At 39.6% G+C, this 20,736-nt stretch overlaps 1 protein-coding gene across 3 annotated transcripts in view; it reads right to left on the reverse strand.

Annotated features, from left to right (window-relative positions):
- The window catches only part of SCEL (sciellin), a 311,451-nt gene that overhangs the window by 53,710 nt on the left and 237,005 nt on the right, over positions 1-20,736 (reverse strand). For all 3 annotated transcript variants that reach the window (XM_054506373.2, XM_064585976.1, XM_064585978.1), the window contains 2 exons: positions 19,693-19,758; positions 2,264-2,344 (listed from right to left, as the gene is read on the reverse strand). In XM_054506373.2, the coding sequence (XP_054362348.1) occupies positions 2,264-2,344; positions 19,693-19,758 (147 nt within the window). The remainder of the gene's footprint in view (positions 1-2,263; positions 2,345-19,692; positions 19,759-20,736) is intronic.

The raw sequence follows: 20,736 nt of genomic DNA on the forward strand, positions 1-20,736 counted from the left end.
TTATTTGACAGAGAGAGAGAGGTAGTGAGAGCAGGAACACAAGCAGGGGGAGTGAGAGAGAGAGAAGCAGGCTTCTGGAGGAGGAGGGAGCCCGATGCGGGGCTCGATACCAGGATCCTGGGATCATGACCCGAGCCAAAGGCAGCCGCTTAACAGCTGAGCCACCCAGGTGCCCCTCAACCATTTCTTATTTGAAAATCTGGAGTCCAATGTAATAATTTTGTAATTTGGCCTATCTCTTTAAATATATTTTTAACTACTAGATATATCTAGAAATATCTGTCCCAAATGTGTTTATGTTCATTTTATTTTAGTCTCCAGTCATCAATAAAGCATTTTCATACTTATCTCTTAAGACTCTTTTTTTGTTATTAGGCATCAAATGGATGATTTTATTTTTCTTAAAGACTTATCTCATTTGAATACAATCCAGAAATATCTTTGCTCAGATAAGATTGGAAATATTTTAAATTTCCAACATACCCACCACATTGAGAATTACCACACAGAGTTGACAGAACAAGTTTATGATGTTAGGTTCTGTCACAATTTATGGTATGAGGTTTTTCTCTGTTATTTTCCTAAGTATCTGACTGACCTACTTATATATTCTTGCTTGTTCTCAAAAAACTATATTCAACTATTTTTTGTCCTCCTGAGGACATGTGTTAATTACATAGGAAACACTTCCCTTTCATATTCTTTCATTAAAATCATCTTGCTGTGATTAAAGTAATCAGGGTTTAAAACATGCAAGTTGTCCTAATTTTATTTTTAAGATCACTGGTAGAAGAAAGAAATTAAAGTAGTAAAAATGGATTAAACCAATTCCCGTGAAATTTAGCTTTTTTTTTTTTTTTGACTCTACACAAGCTCACTGCTCCAGAGTCGCTGATTTTGGACTAGAATTTAGATAATACTAAAGCCAGTTTTTTTAAGCCCTCTAAAAATTCTTATTCAAATTAAGATTTAATGGCTCAATACTATAAAAGGAAAAATAATGTAAGATAGTAAGCTTAAATTATTTTAAGAGTATAATTATAACCATTGCATAAATAAAAAGTTATAACTTTGGTCTATATTTTTCATTAATTCAGTGAAGAAGTATATTCTTGGCTCATTAAAGGGAGAAAAAATATCTTCTCATCCTAAGGACAAAATTTCAAAGATCCTGCAAAGTTTCATTGAATAGAAATTCAGACCTCGGTTTTTAACTTAATAGGCTGAGTACCTAATGCTTCATAGCCCTGCTGGCCACTCAGCATTTTCTAGCTGAAGTTACCCTCTTCCTGAAGAATATTTCTAGAATTTCCTTTCATGTTGTCAACAAAAATCACCATCAAAATGCAAAAATACAAAAGAATCAAAGGCAGGTAATCAAGTGGATCTAATATATTCAGTCTTTAATGAGATACCGTTTTTTAAATCTCATAATAATAATGGAAATGTGCAATGTACGTCTCGAAAAACAGCTCGAGATTATTGAACAGTTTAACAGAAACGCATGGAAAATTTTTCAGATCTTTGAATTTGTTTCTAAGTATTAATTATAGAGTATCAGAGATTCAAAATGAAAAAGCAAGTCTCTTTTTTTTCTTAATTCAGAGACAAATTAATTAGAACATTTTTTAACTGTAATAGTTTTGAAATAAGTTGCAAATTCCTTACCTAAAACAAGACTAAAGAGCTACCCAAAAGTATTTCTAATATAAGGGGAGTGTGAGCAGTAACACAAAGTTTTAAGAACATTTTTCATCAGAAAACGTAGCTTTTAATGGGAAACTTAACTAGGAGTAAATATACACCAAATGTGTGTGTATATATACATATGTGTGTGTGTGCATGTGTATACACACACATATATAGTTTCTATCTAGATTACATATGTCAAATACTATATATGTATACATATATATTTATGTATTTATATACACAGGGACAGAAAGCGTTTCCTTATATAATGCTTCCTCATACATAAATTAGAAGAAACCAGAGGATGAATATTTCTTGGACATGAATACTGTTCAGTTTCTATCTTGAAGGTGTATTTCCATAAGATGGGACATGGCCATAAGTATTCAAAGGCAAACATAAATACGCATTTGTGTTGGTAATTAGAATTAGAAAAGCTTTAAAAGTGCTTCTTCTGTGAATGTGTGCACAAAACATACCCATGCTTTGCACAAAACAGGTCACAATTCATTTGCTTTCATTTCTTTAACTTCTTCATTTGAGCAAGAGATTCTGGAATGCCAGGTCTCACCTATTCTCCCGTCTCAGCTGGTTAGGAGATGGAACAGGAGAACTGGGCTTTGGAGGTATGGGAGGGTGAACAGTTGGTTCCCTTTAAAACAGAAAACATCAGTTCATTTCACCATGGAAATATGGCAAATTTTAGCATCTATTAACTGAATGTACTTATGGCCTATATGGAAATAACTCATGCGTCTTAAATCCCCCCACCACACTCCACCCCTCTGGCAGGAGGTAGCTGAAAGGCCAGAATCTATACAGCACTAAACTTTAGAGGAGTCATATATTTAAATTACTGGTATTTTCAAAGTTCATTTAAGCAGGTTTTTGGAAACCCTATCCTCTTTCACTATAGTTTGAAATATAATGTGTCCTTTTAAAAGCTTAATATTTTGCTAGACTATCTAGCTCAAGCTGTGGCATTTTGGGTCAGCAGCGTGTGAGCGTAGTAAATGGTTCTTGGGCATTAACATATAATCTTCTTTAAGAATTATATCAACCATCAGGCTGCTATGGAAACAGCAAGAAAGGCTTTCAGTTTTACAGACCTCAAGATAAAGTTGATTTGAAGCTCTTAACTAAATCTGACTTAAATATTGGCAGCACAGGCCAGTTTGCTGCTTGCAAAGCATGTATATGCTGTCAGCCTAAACTTTCCAACCAAGAGCCAAGGCAGCCTCTGAGCCAGCGTGATTTGATAACCTAGGAACGGCAGACAGGCATCATTCGGATGTCCATCATTTGGATGGAGTCAACACCTTACCTGGGGCATGTCAGCCCTCCACTCCCACCACTACCACCCCAGTGGCTCCTTATTAAACTCCATACCTAGTAAAAGTACACTTGTGGTCTAGACTCCAGGTACCCCTCTGGCTTCTACAGCATGCTAGGTGAGCATGGAAGCTCTGGAGTCCAGCTGTCTGAACTGCGAGCTGTGTGATAATGGGTCAACCTGATACCATCTCTTTGTCTCTAATGACCTTTCTCATAGGATTGCTGGGGTGTTGTCAGGACTGAATTAGACCATGCTTTTTTTTTTTTTTTTAGATTTTTTTAAAAATTTATTTATTTGACAGAGAGATAGAGAGCACAAGTAGGCAGAGTGGCAGGCAGAGGGAAAGGGAGAAGCAGGCTGTCTGCTGAGCAGGGAGCCCGATGTGGGGCTCGATCCCAGGACCCTGGGATCATGACCTGAGCCGAAGGCAGCTGCTTAACCAACTGAGGCACTCTACAAGGCACTCTACAAAGTAGATAATCTGGGCTCCATAAGCCACCCCCTGCATGTTTTGCTAGGAATTCTTGGGCAGCACCAGTGGCTCAGTTGAGGTTTGTGGTCATGGAATTAAAATAAAGCTAGCTGCCATTTTTTTCTCTTGCCACATTCAGCTGCTTAGGGGGCAGAAACAGGCAAAACAGAGAGTTGGATTTAACTAAGTTTATAATTCAGACAAGTGAGTGCAACGAAGAGAATGGTGGTGAAGGAGGGGAAGGGGGATGTGAGGAAGTGATGATAAGGAGGGACCATGGGATCTGAGATGGATATGGAGGGAACAGAGGATATGAGGGAAGAGGGAATGTGAAAAGTCAGTGGATTGGTGGTTGGCAGGGGCAAAGCTGAGAAACTTCTGGAATCAGAGGACTGGAGAGTCGGCTAAATGCAGTAGATAGAGAGTGGAAGCAGAATGGGAAGATTTTGAAATTTTGAAAATTTATGGTTACTCACAAGGGGAAGATCTATGGGTGGCTGAGGTAGGGCAAAGGATGAGATCATTGGAGAGAAGATCAAGAAAGTGAGAAAGTCAGGGTGGGGAAGGATCCTCCACATGGATTTGGAAATCACCAAGCATTATGACAGGAGACGCGTGTGAGACAGACAATGAGCTTGGTGCCAGAGTCTTCAAAGAGTGCAAGTGAGTGACTCCAAGACCTGCAGATGACTGCAATGAGGAAGAGAAGTTCCTGATGCCACGATTTCAAGGAAGATGGGGAAGTTTTAGGGAGGAGAAAGCTAAAATTGATAAGTGGTAGCAAAGAGGAGCAAACAGGACCTTTCCTCCTCCTCTGGACTCGTGGAAGCCAAGTCCTCTGGGAGAGCCCAACAGAGGTGAGTGCCATTGAGTCGAAGAGGAGACTGCACAGCAGCTAGTCGTGATGATAATAGATGACACATCCAGGGAGTTACCGTGGAAGGTTTGAGTGGTTAGGCTACTGTTAGGTTGGGTCAAACTCAGTGATAGACGGAGCTCTTTGGGGCTAGTCCAAGTGACAAGCAATGATCAGACTGGGCTTCTTCTGGGAGATCCGTGGCCATAAGGATGGAGGACATGATGCAATTAGTTCTAAATCTTTCTCCGCAGAGTGTGGTAGTGATTGGGTGATGGGCAGGCAGCGGAGCAGGGAGCATGGCGAGTCTCCTGGCTCCTGTGTGGACAGTGGCACCGAAGCCAGGAGAAGGGCCTGCAGAGCATTCAAGCTCTGCCTGGCTCACAGTAAGTGCTCCCTCTATGTCTAGTGCTGCAGCTGGTGTTCTCCCACATGAGCCCCAATACTGGAGCTGTGCCAAAACGCTTGCACTCCTAACCACCCTCACCACCATGTGCTCTCTGCTCTCTGGCCTACATGCTTCTCCCTTTCCCCTGGAATAATTCCTCCTTGGTTACTTCCTCCTTGCCCTTCAGACCTGGCTTGGGTGTTACTGTCTGTGGTGGTAACCAAAGCTGTGTTCGATACATCCCTATGTCTCCCCATAGCACACCCTCTTTATGGACTGTATCACACTGTTCTGGATTACACATAATTTTCTGTCTCCATACTGGGCTGAAAGCTCCTAGAAGGATAATTATATCCCAAGTACTAGGACTGTGTATAATTTTGGTGCCCAATAAAGATGTGTTGAAAGAGGGAGTGACTGGCTGGATTTCTACTTGGTGGGGAAGGAAATGAGTACTGAAGAGGGGCCTGAAACTTATAAAATCTGTTCAAATCTAGCTGTCCCACTGGAGAACTTTACTGTTAATTCCACTACTGAATACTGAGTAGGTGCCAGGAGCTCAGATGAGTTATGGTGTTACATGATATGCCTGGAAAACAATTTACATAAGAACAGTCTCCCCGTTCTGGTTTAGTGTGAGATTTTACAACTAAATATTATTTTATTGGAACTACCATCATCTTCTCTTCTCAAAAAATATCTCTGTGTTGGGGATAATGGGAAATCACAAGTGATAATGTGTCTTTCGTGTATCTGGGTGGATTAGCTGATTATACACTTTTCTTCCAGGGATATAGGAAAGGGGTAAGAAGGTGGTCAGTCCTGGCTAGTAAGTCTGCACAGGACACTGGATATCTGAGAATAGGCAGGAGAGAGGTAACAAGATGGAAAGGAGGACTACAAAAATGAGAAATAGGATGGTGCCAAACTTTGCTTATGCCAGAATCACATTGATGAAAAGCTACACTTCTTCCATGTTACAATGGCTAAGCCCTCAGAGAGGTGGGTAAATATTGACTGGGTGTATCTGGGAAAGAGGTATGGGTAGAGAAGTAGATCTGGGTACATGGTGTGGATATGGTTTGGGACGACCCAGAAAGTAAAGGTGGGCATGCAGTTGTACAGGCCAAGAGAAGCAGAGGAGCATATTTATTTCCGAGGGTGCTGCATTTAGACCCCCGCTGTGCCAGGGCTAGGCAATGCCACATTGACTTCAATTCACCTCAAAGGAGCTTTCATTTGCATCTCTGCAATGACAGCCACAGATGACAGAAGCCAAGCCCTTAGGGGCAATGAGAGAAGTCATTCATGCCATGCCAGGAGCTTGATGAGATGCCAAGCAGGGGGATTAAAATGCAAGAGCGAGGCAGGAAGCTGTGGCCCGGAATGTTTTGAAGAGAAGGAAACAAGGGACATGGATGTGGAATGATCCTGTTTGAATACCACTTTGAGATGCAATGTTTAAGCTTGGCTAAGTTGACCCCTGGCTCTACCCTCTGTCTTTCCCTCAAGCCCCCAAGACCTTTGCAGGATCGACACCACCACATTAGTGACTATGATTATAAAGAATAACTTTCAGGAATAAAAAGGCAGCTTTCACAAGAAATGGGAAAACTTGCAGATAATAGCCCAAAGGCCAGAGCTAATAGAAATAACCCTGTGAAGTGGTTTATGTTACTTTATTTTCACGTGCTGCTACAAAGATCACTTCTTTCCATTATAGCTTTTTTGCACAACATGCCCAGCTCTGTAAATTCTGTTTGACTGCCTTTGTGAAGAGCATTTCATTACTGCGGCACACGCCCAAATTGAAACAAGAATAATTGACTCTAATATTTAACTCTGAGTTTTGTTTTCACTTTCCATCACACTTAGCCCTTGTTTCCCACACACAGAATTTTTAACAACAATGACAAAGGAGATGGAACTTACATTTTTTTAGTTTCAGTACCATACTAACTTTGCCAAGCTCTCACAAACATTATTTTAGTCCATCCATACATCTCTCCCATGGAGATGCTTTTTTCAATGAGTCAAAAGGTTGAGTAATTTTCCCTGCATCATGGTGGCTAGTAAGTAGCTCAGCCAGGGTTTCAACTTAGTTTTTTTGATGTTGAATCTCATGTGCTTTTCTCTATATCCTACTGCATCAAACCAATACTCTTCCCAGTATTCCCAGTGAAAATCTAATAATGATAGGTTGTCCTGGATTGCTTCCTTGCCCAAGGACCACGTCATTAGCTCAACGGGCACTTATACCACAAATGCCCCAGGTATAATGTTAGGACACGTAGCAATGCAGAGCAAAATTGGGTGTTCAAAAACTAGAAAAGATATGGTCTCTGCTCTCAAAGAGCTTATTGAATGCAAGGCATATGTTCAAAAGAATGATTACTGTAATGAAGTCTCACTTCATAGTGGCCATTTCAATAAACCATAACACAATAGAGCATGCACTGGACTCCAATTCCAGAGACCTAGGTTCTAGACTAGCTTTGCCACTAACTAGAAAGAGAGCTGATTCTCTGAAACTCTGCTTCTTTATAAAAGGAGAAGATCGGTCCAGGTCTGTGGCTGGCAAACCATTACATGACTGTGGGAAGGCAGCATTATTGCAAGGCATCTTCAACTCAAAGAGCCCCGAGCACTTGCTGTAGACTAAGCACCTTGCACATTTATATACTGCACTTTCCAAATGTGGAAATGCAACTGTGGTTAATACAATTTAAATTAGCATAATTCATGTCAGTTTTATAAGAAAATATGTCAATATTTTCCAGTCAATAAACACAAGTGACACAAAATCTTAAGTATTGCTGAACTCATAGCAGCTTTTGATCCTTAGATATTTTCTCAAAGACATAATAAAAACAGTCCAATTATTATCAGGTGAAGTTGTAGAAACTTTTAGCATTAAAAAGGAGTCTACCCTAGACCTATATATAAAACATACAAATACAAAACTTTTAGAAGAAAAATCTTTGTGGTCACGGGTTAGGGAGAGGGTTCTCAGATATGACACCAACAGTACAATTAACTAAAAAAAATAATAGTAACGTGGTAAGTTGGACTTCACTAAATTAAAAACTTTTGCTTTGTAAAATGCATTGTTAAGAGAATGAAAATACAAGCCAGACTGGGAGAAAAATATTTGCAAATCACGTATCTGACAAAGGACTTTTAAGCAGTACATGATTATTTAAAACTCAAAAGTCAACAGTAAGAAAATAAACCACAAGTGAAAAAATAGGCCAACGATTTGAACAGATACTTCACCAAAGAAGATGTACAGGTAACAAATAAGCATATGAAAAGATGCCTGACATCATAAGTCTCTAGGGAAATGCAAATTAAAAACAGGATGAGCTACACTACACACCTATTAGAATGGTTAAAATAATTCTTTTAAAAGCTGACAGTACTAAGTGATGTTAAGGAAATGGGACAACTTGAACTCTCATGCATTGCTGGTGGGGTACAAAATAGTACAGCCATTTTACAAACTGGCAGTTTCTTATAAAGTTAAACGTATGCTTACCATATGACCTAGCAATCCCACGTGTAGGCATTTACTCAAGAGAAATGATCATACCAACAAACATGTATGCACTAAAACCTGTATGTGAATGTTTAAAGCCCATAGAAACAACCCAAATTTCCATCACCAGGTGAATGGATAAATAAACTATGTAGCTCCATATAATAGAATACTACTCAGCAATGAAAAGGAATAAGCTATTCATGCACACAAGAGCATGGATGAATCCCACATGAATTATGCTAAGTGAAAGAAGCCAGATTCAAAAGGCTATATATACTGTGTGACTCCATGTATCTAATATTCTGTATATTCCTGACAGAGGAAGAAGAAAGATCAGAAGACAAAGAAGTGCCACCAAATGTGCAGACACTCCTAAGTACAGTGTGGGTCCTTGCACCCCCTACCCACTTTTCCCTCCTCCTAGGCTCTTAGAAGCCCAGTTCCTATGTCACAGAATGCTCACAGAATGCTCCTGTCACCCACACTACACCATACCCGGGATGCCCCATCTTCTTGCTCCAAAGCCATCCCCTATTCATGAAATTCAAGCCACCATACCTCAGCATGTCTCAATTCTGCCCAGTTCTAGCAGAAAAGAAACATGATTTAGGTCATTGACACTAAGATTTGGATGACCAGAGACAGCCCCTTTAACCTCTTGGAATTTTCATGCTTTTTGCTGAGGTGAGATTTATCATCTCTAGTTGATAGACCTTCAACCAATACTACTAAAGGGTGAAATACACTTTAAAAAAAAATCAAACTGTTTGCTTTTTATGGTTGGGGCAGAGGGAGCTGTAACTTGGCAGGGCACTTGTCCCCAGGTATCCTGGTTCTCATAGCTTCTTCCTTGCCCCTGCTTCTGAACCTGAAGATGCCCCACTTCATCATACTTTGAGGGGCTCCCCCAGCAGCAGGAGAGGCAACGGGGGCTCTAAGGGAATAGGACTGGTGGAATCTGGATTGGGGGGAAGCAGGGATGCCTTTGTTGGCTGTGTTTGAATGTATGAATTACTTAAAACTAGTGTTATGAAATCAGGAACTATGTTGACCTCATGGACTGAAAAAGCAACTAACTCGAGGCTAAAGGTTAAGCCCTTCATTGACACATTTTGAATAAGCTTTCTCCTCATTCTATTCAAACAACACTATTCAAAAATAACGTTATTCAAAACCTTATTTTAGGTTAACGTTTTAATTATTTTGAACGTCTAGAATGGGTATTTCTTTTCTTTCCTTCTTTCTTTCTTTCTTTTTTTTTTTTTTTTTGAGAGAGAGAGTACTTGAGTGCATGTTCGAGCAGGAGAAGGGGCAGAGGGAGACAGAGAATCCTAAGAAGGCTTCACACTCAGCCTGGAGCCAAGGTGGGGCTGGATCTCAATGACACTGAGATCATGACCTGAACCAAAATCAAGAGGCAGACGCTTAGCCGGCTGAGCCATCTAGGAGCCCCTACAATGGGTATCTCTAGGCATTCAGATAAAATTTTTAAGTCACTGTACTTTGACATTTTACTAAGATTTTTATAAAATCTTTAGTTTTTATAAAACAGATTCTAGTTAATATAAAGAATTTGGTTGAGTTAAAAATAAAATACATTGATTTAATTTACCATGACAACAAACTTTGCAGAGTGTTTGGTACCAATAGCGTTAAAAATGTAGCAGTATAATTAGAAAGGTTACATTTTACCATTTATAGTTACAGACAGAAAAATATAACTAGTGTAAAGTTGCCATGGCAACTCACATTTCAATCAGGATTTTCTTTCCTCCTTCAACTCTACCAATCAGCTAACTGAAAGTGAAAACCACTGAAGAGGAAGAGGTTGAAACAAATATGGATGAGAAATTATAAAAGTATATAGCGAGCATTTAACTATATGGTAATTTCCTAGGGAAATTTCTTAGGTGTGTTTCCACTATTTTAATTTTATCAAAAGCTATGTATTTTCTTGTCTGTCTTTGGAAATGATTCCAGAAAAAACACATTGGTGTTTTGGTAGCAGTGGTAGTGGGAATGGCTTCATTGCTGGTCTTGAATCACCATAATGGGTAACACCATAAACATTTATATTGGCTGTTAAGCAACTACCTTATTTCAGCTTCTGTGAGTTTCTTAAATGAGCTCCACATGCCATTTAACCACTGAATCTCTAAGTCACCTAAACACATAGTTAGAAGCACTTGAATGTATCATAAACAGAATACACTGAATGGTCGATTCTGAAATCAGAAACAACTTCAACATCAACTTCCTAGAAATGCTGTGTCCACCTTTCATTGTGATGTGACTGAATATTTCTCATGAATGGCACCTATTATCCATGCCCTGTCTCAAGCTTGGCAAATGTCATCACTCTTTTGAAGGACTCAAAAATGAGGAAAAGTTTAAGAAGTTGGAAACTGAAGACATACACTAGTTACTGCTAACAAACAGTTTTGCATCAAGCTTTCTGATACATCTTAAATTGAAAGAAGTGGGAAAAGCAGACTTCACTGACTCTTACCTAACAATTACCCATAGTGATGTCATTTGCGCTTTCTTTTATATATTTCATGATCTCTAGCACATACCCAGAGCTCAAATTACATAACAGCAAAGCACTAACTCTTAAAAAAGAAACATGATATTCTGAAAAGGTACCTAACTTATCACAAATGATAGATTACAAATGGATATCTAGACATTTTTCCATATGACATTGAATTTGCAATTACTAGATTTCCTGCTACCACTAAGCATAACGGATAGAGGATGAATGCAGAGAATGCCTCTTGGATAGAAGTCCCATAGTTCCACACATGTAGATACATGTGTGTGGGTGTGCATGTGCGTGCATGCACCATGCTCTCTGGCTTTAGAACCTTTGCTCCTCCACTCCTTTCTTCTTGGAATGGCTCCATCCCCATGTCGTCTCTATACCTGGCTTACTCTTGCTTATCCCACTGTACCTCAGACACATCCTCTATTGCCTCCCTCTCCATGCCTCCACATATTTTTGTGGCTATTGCAACATTTGTGTTTATCATACACTCAAGGACTCACTCTCAATTGGGGCCAGTCTTCGTGTTTAGCAATCCTGGCTCAAACTGACTCCCTGATACACTTTGACTTTCTTGAAATTCAGACTAGGTCTCACACATCTCTGTATTCCTGGCTTCTAGCAAAGTGCTTTCCTAGCACATAGTCAGAGTTCAGTAATTGTTTGGAAAGACAGAGAGACAGACACAGACAGAGGAAGGGAGGGGTGGGGAGGGAGCTATTTAAACAGTCATCATAGCTTGAGCACACAGAATAAAGCCTAACTACAAAAAGACAAATATCATAATGGGTTGAGGGAATTCCCTATCTTGTAGTTGCTAAGAAATATTATAATTCATTGAAAAATTGATATTAATATGTACCTATTAACAAATTACTATGGATAAAGTCATATGGATGATTCAAAGAATTATAAGATTATGCCATCTAGTCAATGAGTATACCATGAAAATAAATAATGTTCTACAGTAATGGACAATTAAGTGCCAAGTGAGGATTGTAGACAATGAGTTTTTTTTAGTTCAGATGACAAAAACAACCTCTTGGGCTGAGAAGGCTGTGGTGGAAGTGAGATTCATACTAGACTTTGAAGGATGGGCTGGTTTGGGATGTAGAATGCATCCACTTACTCTGCCTCCCCACTACCAACCTCATATTACACTTCACCTTTACCATGCAATTGTACCAGTTACAGTCTCATTTTCTGGTGCCTCTTTCACCACTTGATGTGTAGACACACATCAAGGTTCAACTTTCATTCTCTTCTTAGTTAATATTTTCTCAATTTCTGAAGATACCATATTTAAATCTCTGGTATCGGGCGCCTGGGTGGCTCAGTTGGTTAAGCAACTGCCTTCGGCTCAGGTCATGATCCTGGAGTTCCAGGATTGAGTCCTGCATCGGGTTCCTTGCTTGGCAGGGAGTCTGCTTCTCCCTCTGACCCTCCTCCCTCTCATGCTCTCTGTCTCTCATTCTCTCTCTCTCTCAAATAAATAAATAAAATCTTTAAAAAATAAATAAATAAATAAATCTCTGGTATCATTCCAAAACCTGGATCTGTGGCACCAACCTCTTCCCTGAGCAGTTCCCCCATTTCCCACTGTTTGGTAGTTACCTTCACAAATATATCTTTTCAGTAACCCAGACTCTACCTGCTCAAATCAATGCACAGCCTCTTAAAACCAATTGTGTATTCCCCATTCAGCTCCTGTTTCTTCCTGTACTGATAGGTGGCATCACTAGGCTTAAAATCACCCTGGGCTTGAAAACCTAGTATTATGTAATCCCTCTCTTCCCCCCAAATGCCACACCTCTTTCAGGACCTTTTCCCTGAATCCCTCATTAGAAGCTCTCCCTACCACATCAGAGTTCCCAGAGAATGTTGATGCTTTTCTCATGATCCCACAGCTGATCTTGCATTAGGATTTCTTTTGCATCCATACTACCCAAGTATGGGAGTCATAAAAGACCCCAAACCACTGCTGCCTATCAGAGTTCTCTGACCAAGGAACTGCCTGCCATGCTGCTTAGTGGGCATCACCTAGATATGAAAGCCCCCTCCATGAATCTCCCTTTCCTTCAGGAGTTCCCTTGTCCTCTTCCCATTCTGGGTGGTGGCTCCTGTGCAGTTGTTTTTGGAAAGTCTTATGTGGGAGCGATTCCCTCCCCGGGCAAACCTATTAAAGCACCATCCAAATAAGGCTCGGAGGGTGCAACTATCCCCCAGTGGTCATATCCTTTTTCTTGAGTGGCACCCAAGTCCCTCACACTCACTACAATGACTACTGAAAAAGAAAAAGGAGACAGAGAGGTCAATGACAATTTTGCTGTTTAAGTGTGGGTGACTGGATGTTTATATGATTGTGACACAAGAAAATAATTTTATTTTAAAAGGTAGCATAGAGTGCCTCCCAAAGAGAGAATAGATCATCATGTTTGGTTATGGGGATGGGATTTTCTGAGAAGAGCCTGGCACAGCAAAGAAAGAACTAAACTGCCCACATAAAGAATTAATAGAAATTGGATGGGTGGAGGGAAGAGGGGAGAGGAGAAGGAGGGGTAACAGGAGAGAAAAAGAGAGATGGAAGAAAGAAGGAGTGAGGGGCTACTGAGCAAAATAGCAACAAGATCAGGCCTGTAGAGAAATGTCAGCCAAGAAGAAATAACCAATAACAAGTGTGGCCAAAGAACTAACAAACAGGAATTTCTAATATTACACTTGGTCTTGTTTGGGCTGGGCTTCTACAATGTATTGCTAGCACTTTCATCATCCCATGTTTTTATTAAAATCTTATGCAAGTGGTATTTGGACAAATCAAGGGGGGGAAGCTGCCGTCTTCTATACCTGAGTGAGTATGAAGCAGAGAGAACAGAACAGACGTGAGTCAGAAGTGATATTTTGAAGAGAAACCAGATGAAAACATGACCACAAGATGGTAAGTGCCTCCAAATTGGGGAGAAGAAAGGATTTTAAGCAGAGAGGACCTTATATACTAAGGGTCTATAGAAGGTGGGATATGGTGCATTTAAAACAGATTACATGACCAGAACAGAGAGCAAAGGGGACTTAAAAGGGATGGAAGCCAGGTAAGGGCAGGCAGTCAGTGCTAAGGATTTGGATCTTTATTCTAAGAAAAATGGAAAGTCATATTTTTATTTAGGAGGGTGATATGTTCTAATTATCCTTTCATAAATATCACTGGAGCAGCTGTGTAGAGAAGAGATTCGGGGAGTGGGTATCAGGGTGGATGAAGGGAGAATATCTAGGTAGCTACTGCTGTAGTCCAGAAAAGATATGATGATAGAATTGGAAGGAGGCATATGGATTCAAGTGGCATCTTGCAGATAAATTGATAGGATTTGCTAAATGGATTGGATATTGGTGATTAAGGAAAGAAAAGTATAAAAAATAAATTCAAGTTTTCAAGTGCCAATGGGCTGAAGGATGGTATTTTTTTTTTTTTATTAACATATAATGTATTATTTGTTTCAGGGGTACAGGTCTGTGATTCATCAGTCTTACACAATTCACAGAACTCACCAAAACACATACCCTCCCCAGTGTCCATCACCCAGCAACCCTGTTTGTTTCCTGAGATTAAGAGTGTCTTATGGTTTGTCTCCCTCTCTGGTTTCGTCTTGTTTCATTTTTCCCTCCCTTCCCCTATGATCCTCTGTCTTGTTTCTCAAATTCCTCATATCAGTGAGATCATATGATACTTGTCTTTCTCTGATTGACTTATTTCACTTAGCATAATACCCTCTAGTTCCATCCACGTCATTGCAAATGGCAAGATTCTGTGTGGGTTTTTTTGATGGCTGCATAATATTTCAGTGTGTGTGTGTGTGTGTGTCATATCTTCTTTAGAAGGATGGTATTATTAATTGCGATAGAGCACCAGGTTAGTGTGGAAAATTAGGAATTTCATTCTGAACATGTTAGGTTTGCAATGCTTTTGAGAAATATAAGGGAAAGTGTTGAGCAAGCAGTTAGCTGTCCACAGTCACTCAGAGAAGAGGTATGGAGTAGATACAAGTGGAGTCAAGAGCACACACGTGGTCATTGAGGCCCTGGGCATGGATAACCCGTGGAGGGGCAGAATACAGAATGAGAAGAGGGGAGGAACTTTGAGGCTTTAGGACCATCAACAATTAATGGCTGGTATAGGATGATGAAGTGGCAAAGGAGTCTGATAAAGAATGGCTAGAGGAAGGAAACCCAGGAGTATGTCTGGGGTGGGGGAGGGGCAAGGGGGTTTCTCAAAAGATAAGGAGAGAGATTTCCTAAAGGCATGAATAGCCAGTGATATCTTTTGAAAGGTCAAGTAATCATAGGGACTGAAATGTCAACAAGAATTTATCAGCAAGGTCATCTGTGACCTTGAGGAGAGCTGTTTCTATGAATTAATGGTGGTGGGAACCAGAAAATAAAGATGGCAAGTATCATCAACTTTTCTGAAAACTTTGGTTGCAGTGGAGAGATAAGGTGCCAGTCGAATGGATTTGTGTGATTAGGCTATGAACTGTTTTTTTTGTTCTGTTTTTGTTTTTTTTAAGTAGGCTCCATGCCCAGCAGGGAGCCCAAGGCAGGGCTTGAACTTAGGACCATGAGATCAAGAGTCAGATGCTTAACCAAATGAGCCACCCAAGTGCCCCTAGCCTATTCATTTTTTTTTTTTTTTTTTTTGAGAGAGAGAGAGAGAGAGACCAATTGCACATGGCGGGTGGGGGAAGAGGGAGAGGGAAAGAGAGAATCTTAAGCAGGCTCCACACTCAGTGCAGAGCCTATGCGAGGCTCGATCTCAAAACTCTGAGATCATGACCCCAGCCAAAATTAAGAGTCCGACACTTAACCGACTGAGCCACCCAGGCCCCCCTGGGCTATTAATTTTTAAGAAGCTTATTTTTTAAGATGAAAGGGGTTTGAACATGGAAAGGAGGGGAAACCAGTGAAGCCGGGATTTGATCACAGAGGTAGGAGGAGAGACAGATGACAGTAACAGGGAACAGCAATTATAAAAGTTAAATCTTGATTCAGTCTTAATTAAAATGAAAAGAAATAGGTTCTGGGGCATTTGATAAGAAGATTTCAAAAGAAATAACCTTGTTGACATAGGTTGGTCATTCAAAATACTATCCTGGTTGTTTCCCATATCAGCAAGAAAAGGAAGAGAAGGTCGGAGAATATTTCCATTCCAATGACCAAGGAACTGCCTTAGCAACCATCTAGAAAAGGTTTTTTTAAGTTTCAAACTTTACACGCTATGTCTTGTTACCATAAATCACAGCTTCTCTCTTTAATCTTGTTTTATTAAAAAAAAAAAAAAGGCAAGAGGCTTTCAAAGACATTTAACTCTTAACTCCAAAATTCTGTTTGATCACCCAGATCTTAACCTCTCGTCATAAGACTAATGTATATCATACATAAAAGGATACCTGTTTTAAGAAATTGCTTTTTTTCTTTAGGCTATACAATACGGTTATTTTAGAAAATTAATTTTCTCATTTAATCTCTAGTTGAACTCACCAGCCTTATGTTAATTGTACACAGAATTACATGTAGGTATAGTTATAGGTATAGATACAGAAAGAGTAAAGACGTAAACACAGTCCTATATAGTCATAGGTATAGGTATACATTTACGTATAAATATAAAGCTATGATAGCATATGGGTTCCTCTGCTGGTAAAAGAGCTTGAGACCCTTTGTAAGGCCACTTACATCATGCCTGTAATAGATTTTATTTATTAATTTTTTATTTTTTATTTTTTTTAAGATTTTTTTTATTTATTTGAGAGAGAGAGAGAATGAGATAGAGAGAGCATGAGAGGGGTGAGGGTCAGAGGGAGAAGCAGACCCCCTACTGAGCAGGGAGCCTGATGCGGGACTCAATCCCGGGAGTCCAGAATCATGACCCAAGCTGAAGGCAGTTGCTTAACCAACTGACCCACCCAGGCGCCCTGCCTGTAATAGATTTTAATCTAAACAGGATGTCAACACAAGTTTTCAATCCAAACACAACTAAGTTTGATTTTTCCATATTTTATAAGAAAGGAACAACTGAGGGATGGTGTGATGCATGGTGTCAAAGGCCATGGAGGGGTCAAGGGGGAGGAAAGTTGAAGAAAAGGATCCACTCCGACAATGGCTGGGAAGTCTGGTGGTCTTTTCAAATGTGTTGCACAGACAGGGGTGTGTGAGAGAAAATGAAATCTCTGGAAAAGATCAGGTGATGGGAGAAATGAAGGTTCACAGAATGAAGAACAGGAAGGAGAGCAAGAGTGTCATTATTAAGGGGAAATTCTCTTGCAGGAGCATGGGAAAAGAGAGAAGATGACCAACGTATAAGTGAGGGATGGGGGAAATACTCTTAGCATTGAGGTATTAGTCCCCCATTTTTATATTTTTTGACCTATTTTCATTTTCTTTGTGTTCTTCTGGGAACAAAGATCTCTTTTTGAAGCCTTTGCTTCCTCTTATCATTTAATAATTGCTCTTTTTCAGTCCTAGGAATGCACTGGCATTAAAGGTAAGAAACAGAAGCTGTACTCTGAGCTCTTCCAAAGAAAAGCACTTTAGAAATCAAAGGCATTGCTATATTGTTATTATTCCCTCCTTTCCCTGAAAGCTTGGCATGACATTAGCTCTGATACTCAAAGAGGAGTCTTTCAGTTTAGCCATTATATTAATAATCTGTGCCTCTAAAAAAGGAAAGGATATCTAAACTGATCAACCTAGTCCAATAATCGTCTCTTTCCTTTAGTTCTGGTGCTATGGATCTGATCCAGGAACCAGAAATAGGAGCACTGTGACTCATTTCATCTTCCATGTAAATTACATCCAACAATGCATAAATTGTAAGGGCATATAGCCAAGCTCTACCAATTCTGCGCAGAGATGCACAAGCTCAATGGGCATTGAAAGCATGAGATATTAACTCATGAATAATCCTTCTGTATTCTTACACAGTTATATAACCAGTTGTTTATTGTAATGATAATTTACATCAATATTGGAATAATAAATAGAAGATGAACATAAGATTTTAGAAATAAGTAATAAATATTCCTAAGTACAAGTTATTATCTATCAAGACAAATTGGGTGGATCTTAAAATCCACAGGAAACAATAGTAACTAGCAAAACTCCTAGATAATATTTTCCCCAATAGGTAGCTCCATGAAAGGTGTCACTCATAGAGACATATCTAAATACTGCCTGAGGGGAAAGAAGGTTTTAAACTAGAAACATAATCCATACTTGGCAGTTCATATAATTGGAAGTCATCTATAGATGAGGAGGTTTAAAAAGAAAATTTTTTAACAGAAGGTGGGTGTAATTCCAAGTTGTAATTGTTCAATGTGTTTAATAACTATACATATATAAATAATATATAATATATACATATATAGAGAGAGAGAGATGCAACATGTGTGAAAAAAGCAACTTGAGCTCTTTGTGTCTATTAATCAACTGAATTTATTTACATCCTTATAAGCCAACCTAAATTATAATAAAGGACATTTATTTTCAAATATTTCCATTATTTGGAAATAAAAGAGACATTAAAAGCCTACACAACAGATGACAATTTTAGGAAATAAAACAATCTAATGCTAAACAAGCACATTGTTTAATAACTCTTTTTTCCAATGGTTAAATTGGGAAAATAAGTCCCATTGGAACATGGAAATATTTGGTGAAGATATTCTGAGGATTGAAAACAACAACAGTTTTGGATACCTTAAAGCAAAACCAAATCAGAGACTTATTTTTCTTTGTGTGTTAGAGATGGCATAGATTATAGGAGTTCTGCACATATGTCTGCTTCTTTGAAGGTCAGAGTGTAGGCTCCATGTTTTGTTCACTGATACATCCCAAGATATTAGAACAATATCTGGCACACAATAATCACATATTAAGTTAAATGGTTGTTGACATTCCCAGCATGGATTTGGTAGAACAAGGTGCCCTGCACATGGTCTATAATTTTAGTTATAATTATTGATCTCAACAACAAAAATATAAAAGTAGAAAACACCCACTTATCCCTTAAAGTTTACAAAGAACTTGCAACTCATATTCCCATCCAGTCATCTGGGTTCATCACCGCCTGGAAGCGGTGGTTTACCAGGAGCCCACAGTGGAGCCCTGCCTGTTGCTTCATTCCATTCTCTCCTCTGCCACTTGTGGGTTGAACTGTGTGCCCCCAAAACTCAGATGCTGAAGCTCTTACCCACAGGGCCTCAGATGTGACCTTACTTGGAAAGAGGGTCATTACAGATGTAATTAGATATGTTAGGATGAGGTCATACAGGATGGAGTCGGATGGGCCGCATATCCAATATGACTGGTGTCCCCTTAAGAAGGGCAAATGTGGACACAGACATGCACTCAGGGAGGACATCACATCAAGATAAAGGGAGAGATCTGGATGATGCTTATACAGACTTGGAAATGCCAAATGGTGCCTGGAAACCACCAGAAACCAGGAGAGAATGTGGAACAGAGTCTCCCTCCCAACCCAAAGAGAGAACCAACCCTGCTGACACCTTGATCTTGGACTTCTAACCTTTGAAACTGTGAGAAGCATTTTTGTTAAACCACCCAGTTTATGGGACTTTTTGTTACAGCAGCCTTTAGCAAACTAACACAACTACCTACTCCTCGCACCTTGTCAGATTTCCTTCCGGAGGCACTGGTAGCCTGACCTCACTCCCACTGAGCACTGTCTGATTAGCTCTCAGAATTCACAAGATCTCCTCCAATTTATTCCAAAGCTCCCGCAATGATACATTGTCAATATCCAATGCATTCTTCCATTACGTTACATAGCAATTACATCTGATACATTTCCCTTACCTTCTGCTTGCTCCCTTGCTTGGGGTGGTGCTGTAACCTGGAGGAGGTGGTGGAAACCAGGACTGTCTGTTAAGAAACAACATCAGTTATAAACATGGCGCTTGAAAGACCTGATCCCACCCACATGTCTACCAGGAAAAGCTGAAAATAATTTGACAGCTAAACGGCACTGAGATGACTTTTCTACAAGCCTTGGAAATAAAATTAAGACTATTTCATAAACTCAATAGGAAATAACTAAAATAACTATACTACAGTCTAGGCTCTCTGCTCCCCAAGTAAGCTCCTTTCCCCGTTTTCTTGACACTAAAATGTGGACATTTCATTAAAAAGAAATGTGAAGAGAATCTGGAAAATAATATTTGTTAAATCTAGCTCGTGGGTTGATGGGTGTTTATCATCAACATACCTCTTTTTCTATTTTCTGCATACCTGAAATATTTTATAATCAAAACCAATCGTATGCTCTATTCTATATTTAGAGTTTTTTAAAAGCTCCATGATAATGGGGTGCCTGGGTGGCTCAGTTGTTAAGTGTCTGCCTTCGGCTCAGATCATGATCCCAGGGTCTTGGGATCAAGCCCCCCGTCGGGCTCCCTGCTCCGCGGGAAGCCTGCTTCTCCCTCTCCCACTCCCCCTGCTTGTGTTCCCTCTCTCGCTGTCTCTCTTTCTGTCAAATAAATAAATATTTTTTTTTAAAAAAGCTCCATGATAAAAAGAAAACTCTGAAAGTAAGAGTATTGAAAACATAAGTGAACACCCCACTAATGCTAACCTCAATTATGTAAACATATATATGTATTAATGCATATATACAAACACATATATATCCAATTAGAAAGATGTCTTCACATTACCAGGACTTAATTTTAATTGATAGAGATAGCTTAGGGGCTATGTCAGAAAGACTTAGATATGGACCAAAAATGAAGATGTTTAGAGGAGAGTGACATGTCAGAGGAAAGTCCAGGGAAGAAAAGGCTAGGATAAAGAAGCCAGGATAGCTGGCTTTAAATTCTTGAAGCAGGTCTATTCTCTGAGGCA

The sequence above is a fragment of the Mirounga angustirostris genome, unplaced genomic scaffold (assembly GCF_029215605.1).
Source record: "Mirounga angustirostris isolate CCGP_5_RB_7025 unplaced genomic scaffold, mMirAng1.0.hap1 SCAF_3, whole genome shotgun sequence".
Lineage (NCBI taxonomy): Eukaryota > Metazoa > Chordata > Mammalia > Carnivora > Phocidae > Mirounga > Mirounga angustirostris.